Source organism: Silene latifolia, chromosome Y, assembly GCF_048544455.1.
Source record: "Silene latifolia isolate original U9 population chromosome Y, ASM4854445v1, whole genome shotgun sequence".
Lineage (NCBI taxonomy): Eukaryota > Viridiplantae > Streptophyta > Magnoliopsida > Caryophyllales > Caryophyllaceae > Silene > Silene latifolia.
In genome coordinates, this window is record NC_133538.1 from 56,946,836 (window position 1) to 56,956,046 (window position 9,211).

General features: G+C 39.3%; 3 protein-coding genes across 3 annotated transcripts; all 3 read left to right on the forward strand.

Annotated features, from left to right (window-relative positions):
• Nucleotides 1-212: 212 nt before the first annotated feature.
• LOC141628107 (uncharacterized) lies at nt 213-614 on the forward strand. Its single transcript, XM_074441286.1, has one exon. The coding sequence runs from the start codon at nt 213-215 to the stop codon at nt 612-614; it is 402 nt and encodes a 133-aa protein (XP_074297387.1).
• Nucleotides 615-1,185: 571 nt separating this feature from the next.
• LOC141628109 (putative mitochondrial protein AtMg00860) lies at nt 1,186-1,581 on the forward strand. The gene has a single exon (XM_074441287.1). The coding sequence runs from the start codon at nt 1,186-1,188 to the stop codon at nt 1,579-1,581; it is 396 nt and encodes a 131-aa protein (XP_074297388.1).
• Nucleotides 1,582-2,400: 819 nt separating this feature from the next.
• On the forward strand, nt 2,401-3,297 carry LOC141628110 (uncharacterized). The gene is made up of 3 exons (XM_074441288.1): nt 2,401-2,504; nt 2,661-2,817; nt 2,986-3,297. Exons 1-3 carry the CDS (start codon nt 2,401-2,403, stop codon nt 3,295-3,297), a joined length of 573 nt encoding a protein of 190 aa, XP_074297389.1.
• The last annotated feature ends 5,914 nt before the right edge of the window (nt 3,298-9,211 follow it).

Consider the following 9,211-nt stretch of genomic DNA (forward strand, 5'->3'; position numbering starts at 1 on the left):
TTAATTTTTGCTGTTTAGTTTAGTTATCATATCTAAACCCCTATTTGTGACACCGACAGACTTAGATTATCAAGTAGATAGCAACATAGCCTCCATGTGGATTCGACCCCGACTTCCCTAGCTGCATTAGTTAGAGACCCCTCGGGTTTATCTTTGATAGGGTTGCGACAGCCCTCATCATTAACCTTCCGGTTAATTTGTTTGAGTTTCCTATGGGAGGGTTTGAGGTCATTGTCGGGATGGACTCGTTGGGTAAATACAAAGCTAGTATAGACTGCCATCAGAAAAAGGTGACTTTGTGGGGTCCTATGGGAACTAGAGTGTCTTATCGGGGGTTTGTGGTCAAGCCGAAGTTCAAGGCTATTGCAACTATAACCTTTAAATCTTACCTGAACAGGAGGTGTCCTATGTTTCTTTGTCACATTCGGGATAGTCGATCGGAGAAACCTACAACAGTAGAGATACCGGTTGTGGATGAGTTCATGGATGTTTTTCCAGATAAGATTCCAGGGTTACCGCCAAAGAGGGACATCGATTTCAATGTGGAGTTGAAGCTGGGAACGGGACCTATATCTAAGGATCCTTACCGGATGACACTGAAAGAATTGGAATAGTTGAAGAAATAGCTAGATGACCTGCTAGAGAAGGGGTACATTCGACCTAGTGTATCGCCATAGGGAGCATCGATGTTGTTTGTAAATAAGAAGGATGGTAGTTTGAGGCTATGCATCGACTTCAGGGAGTTGAACCATGTCACGATAAAGAACAGGTATCCATTACCAAGAATTGATGACTTGTTCGATCAGCTAAGTGGGGCTGGGGTGTTTTCCAAAATCGATCCGAGGTCAGGGTACCACTAGTTGAGAATTCGAAATGAGGATTTTCCTAAGATAGCTTTCAGATCGCGATATGGTCACTAGGAGTACGAGGTGATGCCTTTCGGGTTGACTAATGCACCAGCTGCATTCATAGATTTAATGAATCGGATCTTCAGTCCTTTCTTGGACCAGTTTGTGGTGGTCTTCATTGGCGACATTCTTATCTATTCCAAGAATAAAGAGGAGCATGCGAAGCATCTACGATTGGTGTTGCAGAAACTACGCGATAACCAATTGTATGCTAAGTTCTCCAAGTGCGAGTTTTGGTTGGAGAAGGTGACTTTTATGGGGCACGTGATTTCGAAAGATGGTGTATGTGGATCCTAGCAAGATTGCAGCAGTGTCAAACTGGGAAGCACCGAAAAATGTGGCCGAAATTCAGAGTTTCTTAGGCTTGGCTGGATATTATAGGAGGTTTGTGAAAGACTTTTCTACCATTGCTAAGCTGATGATAGCTTTGATGAGAAAAGAGAACCGCTGTCGCTGGGATGAGGGTTGTGAAAAAGCGTTCCAAACTGTAAAAGAGCGCTTAACTACAACTCCTATCTTAGCAATTCCTGAGGGAAGTGAAAACTTTGAGGTTTATATTGAGGCTTTAAAGAATGGTTCGGGGTGCGTTCTAATGCAGAATGGGAAGGTAATTGCTTATGCATCGGGGCAGCTGAAAACCTATGAAGAGAACTACCCTACTCATTACTTGTAGTTGGGAGCCGTTATATTTGCTCTAAAGATTTGGAGACACTACTTCTACGGAGCAACTTTTAAGGTGTTCTCAGATAACAAGAGTTTGAATTACATCTTCACTCAAAAGGAACTGAATATGCGATAGAGGAGATGGATGGAGCTGATAGGGGACTATGATATGGAGATAATCTACCATAAGGGAAAGGCTAATGTTGTAGCTGACATGTTGAGCAGGAAGAGTGTGCATTCTCTATGCAATACTTTATCACTAATGCAGCAGAAAGATGAGGTGACTAAGATGGGTATACATATGATTCTCAAAAGGGACACCATCGATGATTTGACAGTGGAACCAAAGTTTTATGATAACTTGACACAGACACAATTGCTCGATCCTAAAATTCAGGGATGGAGAACAAGGATAGGCAACAACAATATGTCACGATTTTTACTTCACGAGGATGGGAGTGTTCGGTATGATGGTAGATGGTGCGTTCCCGAGGATGCGGAAATGAGAAAGGTAATCATGACTGGGGCTCATTGCGCTCCTTATTCAGTGCATCCGGGTGGTGACAAGTTGTACAAAGACTTGAATACCTTTTGGTGGCCCAGAATGAAGAAAGATGTTGCGGATTTTGTAGCTAGATGCTTGTCTTGCCAAAGGGTCAAAGGTGATCAATGAAGACCACAGGGCAAGGTTCAATCTTTTGAGGTACCAGAGTGGAAATGGGAATCTATCTCGATGGATTTCGTTGTGGGGCTACCGAGGACTCAGCAGGGTAACAACATGATTTGGGTGATTGTGGATCGACTGACCAAGTCAACTCACTTCATACCAATGAAAGATACATGGAGCAAGTTGAAATTAGCTAATGGTTACCGAAAGCAAGTGGTGAGGTTACATGGGGTGCCAAAAGACATAGTCTCACATAGGGATGCAAGGTTCATATCACACTTTTGGCAGGAGTTGCAGGAGTTGATTGGTACTACTTTGAAGATGAGTACAACTTTCCTTCCTGTGAGGGACGGACAAACAGAGTGAACCATAAAGACCTTGGAGGACATGTTTAGGGCTTGTGTTATGGAATTTGGTGGTAGCTGGGAAGACCAGATGGATTTGATAGAGTTCTCATATAAGAACAACTATCATACTAGTATTGGTATGACGCCTTTTGAGGCCTTGTATGGACGGCGGTGTAGGAGTCCTATTTGTTGGGATGACAGTGCAGAGGCCGGGGTTTTAGGTCCAGACATGGTATAGGAGATGGTTGAGCAAGTAAAGCTGGTTCGTCAAAAGATGAAGGTGGCCCAGGATCGACAAAAGAGTTATGCAGATCTACATCGTCGAGCAGTGGAGTTTCAGGTGGGTCATAAGGTCCTTAAAAAAATTTCACCTATGAAGGGTGTCATGTGATTCAACAAGAAAGAAAAATTGAGTCAAAAGTACATTGGACCGTATGAGATTATTGATCGGGTAGGCGAGGTAGCCTATCGATTGGCTTTGCCACCGGTGCTTGATCGTGTGTATAATGTTTTCCATGTGTCTCAACTTTGGAAGTATGTGACCGATGCATCTCACGTACTTGAGGTTGAGCATATTGAACTGGATGAAGCACTTACTTATGTCGAGACACCGAAGGAAATCTTGGATCGCAAAGTGTGCAAGAAAAGGAATGGCGAAACTGTGTTACTTAAAGTGTTGTGGTCCAATCATAAGGTTGAAGAGGCTAAATGAGAAGCAGAGGAGGCTTTGAGAGACCGTTATCCCCATCTTTTTGATCAGGTCTAGTTGGTTACGGGGACGTAACCGGTTTCTTTTAAGGGGGGTGAGAGATAATTGCATGTGTTTTGGGGCAGTTTTGGGGTGGTTATAGACGTTCATAGGTTGTTGTGTCGTTGATAGGGTGTCTTTTGAGTCGTTGCAGTGGTTGGCTTTGTGGTTTTGTGTTGTGTAGGACTTAGGTGAACTTCGGGGACGAAGTTCAATTTTAAGGAGGGAAGACTGTAATACCACATGTTTCTGGTTGCAGGTAACTCGGTTGAGTATGGGTTACTCGGCCGAGTTGGCAGTCGAGCGTCTTAAGTTGGGTTCTGGAACGTCAGAACTCGATCGAGTAGGTTAGTACTCGATTGATTGGGCTAACTCGATCGAGTAGGTTCTGTACTCGGTTGAGTTGCCGGTCTGACGGGGTTTTATCCGAGGTTCTGATTTTAGTGATTAGGGAAGTATAAAAAGACGTTTCAAGCAGTTCTTAATCTTATCAAATCATTTATTTAAAAACCTAAACTACGTACAACTTGTCTAATCACTCTAATCATCACTAAGCCAGATTCAAGGATTTTCTACATCGTTCTTCGCGTTGATTCTTTAGTAAGCACTATAATTTTGTCCTTTTTTTTATAGAGTATCATTGTTAAACCCTAACTAGATCTATTGGGGATTTAGGGTAGATTTTGATGGTATGATATGTGTAAAGGTGACGAGTTCATAAAAGTGCCTTTATGACCTTGTTGTTGTGATTGTCCGGATTGCAAATAAGGTAGGTATTTCCCTACTCACTTGATTGTGTAATTGTTTATGTGTATTGCGGTTCTTATTGCTTGTTTACCATTGCTGTTGATATTGTGGAGATTGGTTGAAGAAGATGGTGATGGTTGTGGTTGAGACTGTTTTTTGAGCCATGTCGAGAGATGGTCTCATTCCCCATGTTCTCCTCTCGTGTCTCTCATCACAAGGGGGATATGCACATTAATGATATGGGTTCGTTCGTTGCGATGATCGGGAATTTGGTGGGCAAGGCTGCGGTCCCCCACCGGCGGTGTAAGTTACTTGTTGCGACGGGTAACCAGTGATTTGTGGTTGTTGGAAGTGGTGGTTGACTAATTGTTTTACTATAGCTGTTTTCGCTGCGTACATTGTTGTTTATACAGTTGACTGACCCTGTTTTATGTTTTCAAAACTGTGGTGATCCATTCGGGGATGGTGAGCAGTTGGTTTAACAGGTGATGATTGTTGATGGTTGACGGGATAGCTTGCGGGGCGTAGACGGGCGATGTCATCACTAGTCATCATATGCTTTATCTGACATTAGTACTTTGAGACTTTATTTCAGCTGTACTTTTCTTTTGGAGTTGTTTCAGAAGTGTAAACTTTAATATTCTTTTATTAAGTTGTTTCTTTATTGTTACTATCATGTGTACTAACCCGGGCAACCGAGATGGTAGCACCCTTATATGCTGAGGTGGTCCTTGATAAGGTACTTTGGTATATGGGGGTATTATACATTGATCAATCCATATTAAGGCTCCACCGAGCCTTAGATAAAAGACTACTCACGACCAATAATTTTGACTGAAATAACAATTCTGATAAAAGAAAACTTAATTTAAACGAATAAATAGTGTTGATGTAAAAGAGAGAAATAAGAGAGATTAAATATAGAATTTACTATGGTAAGAACAAAGGTGAAAATCAAGATTGAGCTTGTCATCAAATAATAACATAAACAATATTAGAATATAATAAAGATAATTGATTTAAGTAATGAGAGAATGAATAGAATTTAATTTGGAACTAATTATTTTATTGCTTACTGCTTGTGTCTGTGTGTTCAAATGTACATCGCCTTGTTTATATAGGTGATCATGCGAGTTTCTAAAATACATAGCATAAGTATGTTTAGAACAATAATTAATGTATACATTACATATAAAATTTTTCCTAAGGTTTGTGCTTTTAGTGTATGAAGTTTCTTCAAATGACGAATGTTTCATGAATTAAATAATTAATTTGAGATATTTCATGTTGTAATTATTAGAATAACTCTTCACCCATGTAAATGTTAGCATGCGTTTTCCTCGTAAAAATCCTTCAATGTAACATCATTGGCTAGACTTGTCGTGAGTCTCCAAACTAGTATTTTTATCCACTACAAACTCCAACTAGTAGCAGGTGTAAGTAGGGGTCGATCACACAAGGAAGGAGTTTATGCCGATGTAATGTGTACAAAGTTAAGTAACCAAATGGGGGGTTTTGATATGTTTATTGATTTAAGTCTACTAAAGTAATAATCTAATACAATGAAAATGTAAAAATAATATAATTAATTGAATGTGTAAACGAATATGAGAATAATTCTTGGACCAAGTAATTTTCACCAATTAGTTATGAATTGATCATTGACTCATCTAATCTATTTCATTATTGAATACTTTGCTATGAAGTTGTTGACTTCTAATTCCACATAAGATTAGCTACATGCGTAAACAAATAACCCTTACAAAATTGTCAATTTAGTCAAGCGCTTAATCGTATCAAGATTGTAGAATAAAACAATGGAATTTATCAAAGTTGAATTAATGAAGAAAACAAGCGATGCTTCAATATGATTCATACAAGTTTAATCATTTATAACTCAACAATGATGAATTAGCATACTACTTAATTAATTGTCAATTTAGTCAAGCGCTTAAAATAAGAGTCTTACAATTCAATAACTAATGGCTTCAAGAACTTGTTCCAAGATGTAGAACTTATACCTCCATATAAATGATAAAAACAAACTTGAAATTGAAAATTATTTATGTATTCTAATCATTAAAAGGTAGAGAAAGTATGTAAAATATATCTAATTTGATCAACATCTCCTTATATAGTCTTCAAAAGAGTATCTCCAAAAAGTTACATAAAGTGTGAGCATAAATCCCAAAATAAAGGAGAATTAAGAGTCGTAGGAATCCAATGCGGAATCCAATGCTGAGCCGCCACTATAGGCTTTTTACGACCACTAGTGGCTAGAAGAGCTGTGCCGCGACTAACGGCATTTTTCCGCCCCTCGCGGCTTTCTATCGTGACGCTTCCTCTTCTTCATTAGCTTCCGCGCTTTGACTTTAGTCTTTGGACTTTGACTTGCTTTAAAATCCACACTCATATGACCTCATTAGCCCAATACCAACCTCTAAAGAAGCCCTCTCCATACATAATAAGAAATCTATCCAATTATCCCATGAAAACACACAAGTCCATCCCTAAACCAACATCAAAGACATATGAAATAAACTCCACTAAAATGCTTCTCAACCTATCCATTAACCATCAAAAAAACATTTATTAATCCCTACTAAACTAGACTAATCAAACTCCCCACGCGTAGACTTTTACTTATCCTCGAATAAAACCCAAGGACAAGTCAATGATAACCCACACCAAGGTCTATATAGCGAAACGTGAGTAGGTTACTCCAACTCCAACCACTATAACTAACCCCTACTACTCCAACCACCTCTAAATGTGAAATATGTTTCAACTCCCACTCCTTGTATCTTTCTTCAATTAAACACATGGTCTCAATAAAATCACACACACTCCAAAATAATGACCATGTCACCCAATCCTCCACTAAGCAACAATATCCAACAAGAAACTACATCTCAAAATATGAAAATGTAAAACAAAATGTAGTTCAAATAATCACACTTCACCACCCATCCCCCCTTATTTCTTCAAATGTCCTATCCCAAACCACTCTTCAAACCTCCTTATGTCGCCATCTCCAAGATAAAGAATAACTAACTAAGTAACCGTTTTTTATTCGTAATCTCTCTGTAGATACCCATTATCTGCTAAGACTCCAACAAACACCCGATGATTATCAGACTACAACAAGCTTTGAAATCGCAGTGTTTGATCGACAGTTCGTGTACAACTTTACGTCGGAAAACTTAAAACGATTTCGAAAATAAAACATTTCAAAACTTTTCAAAAGTACCTTGAGTGTTTAATGCATGACGACGGGGTCACAATGACACTATCTAGAGTCAAAACCGACACCGGACCAAAAACCGAATAAAATTCAAATCCCGACTCCAACAACGAGTCAAACCGAGTCAAACACAAAAAATAAACCATTCAAATGCTTCCATGTTAAGATTTCCCGGGATCATGCATGGTAAAGTACCAAAAATATGCATACAAATCCTAGGATAGAACAAATCATGATTGAATTTGTGTGAAAGCGACAAGACACCTCGAAGACGCGCGACGTCGCTCGCGCCTCTTTGAGCAGCCTAGGTGCCCACGTCGCTCAAAACTCACACAACCACTCATTTTCCTATAAATACCCCTCAAATGCCACCATTTGAGAGCTACGCAAGCGTCCGCCCCCTCTTTTCTCCCTTCAAATTCTCAACTCGACTTCCTAAGTCACAATGCGACACGTGTTTACGACCTACCGATCGTAAACACAAGCCTTACGCATTGTTTGGTACCGTCATCGTGCATTAAATCACTTGACCGACCATTTCGACCGCTACACCATCAGTAAACTTAACAAAACACTCTTTTTACTTACTAAAACGGTTTTAAACCGAGTCTTTTCCGACCAAACGAGTTGATACACTTACGTCGGTTGCTCGCCATAAGCCAGGCATGTATGTATGAGGGTGTAAAAATCCTTTTTTATCATGTCTTTACTTGTTTCATAACTATAACATGCTAAATCATGCATAACATGGTCCAAAACTTGGGAAGAATGAGCCAAAACCGGACTTTTTTGTTGAGGCAGAAGCTACTTACGCAGCACTTAGGCTCGCACCTAAAGGACCCTACCCAACCTTTAGTCCAACCCGTGTTTGGTCTCATCTTTTCCCCTATTTTCATTTTCATATTTGTAATCGTTTTTTATCATTTCAAGTATTTTCAAACCATTTTCTACAAGTTTTAACCATTAAACATTTTTCACCCTTGGTTCTTAATACCATGACGGTTTAATGCGTGTTTCGGTGATAATATTTGGTTAATTACATTTAAAAGGTATTTTAAAGCCTTTTATTTCATTTATTTACATTTTGGAAGGTATTTTAAAGCCTTTCATCATTTCTTTACATTTTCAAAACAAATATATTAGTCACCAACACAAAGTCATCCTTGGTTCTACATACCATGTCAGATTTTAACCCGAGTACGATGACGAGTATCGACTAATAATATTCAAATGAACTTAAAAACCATTAGTTCATATTCATTTTCAAAATTATTCATGTCAAGTTTACAAAGTCGAACCCGACATCAAATATCGTCAAAACAATGACGATTATTCATGTCTCGTTCTTCAAATCAACACAAATACGGCCTAAACGGTCCTTTCAAACCAAAATGGGTTCAAATACCCATCTTTCAACACATTTTATAAACGTTTTTCAAGGGTCAGAACACGTCATATACCGTTGACTGACCCGCGCCTAAACAGGCCACTTCTTTTCCTATTTTCAAACCAGGGGAGACCCACTTACATCGCTAATAGGCTCGCACCTCTTCTCGTCGCCGCCATGATGGGTCTGCTCCCTTCCAAAGATTGGTCTAGGACGATCCCGACTCCGGCTAACCCGGATATAGGACGGATCAGACAACTAATTTGCTCATTCAAAAACCGTATTTGCAAAATGCCTTACTAAGACAAATGGATCACGTTATGCGCCATAAACCTAATTTGGTAAATGGGTGTTTAATTTTCGTCTTGCATGCAAATCAACCGTAAATCCAACTCGACATCTTATACTTGATACTTGGATTAAATCAACCGACTTAGAAAGCTCTCACATGCTAGATGTAAACTATTAGATGCGCATTCATGCATTTAAACCGTTTTATC

Coding starts and splice junctions, on each gene's coding strand:
- LOC141628107 (XM_074441286.1), top strand. CDS start 213: ATGGGAGGGTTTGAGGTCATTGTCGGGATGGACTCGTTGGGTAAATAC.
- LOC141628110 (XM_074441288.1), top strand. CDS start 2,401: ATGAAAGATACATGGAGCAAGTTGAAATTAGCTAATGGTTACCGAAAG. Junction 2,505..2,660: donor GTCTCACATAGGGATGCAAG/GTTCATATCACA, acceptor ATTTGGTGGTAG/CTGGGAAGACCAGATGGATT. Junction 2,818..2,985: donor GGGTTTTAGGTCCAGACATG/GTATAGGAGATG, acceptor TGATTCAACAAG/AAAGAAAAATTGAGTCAAAA.
- LOC141628109 (XM_074441287.1), top strand. CDS start 1,186: ATGGTGTATGTGGATCCTAGCAAGATTGCAGCAGTGTCAAACTGGGAA.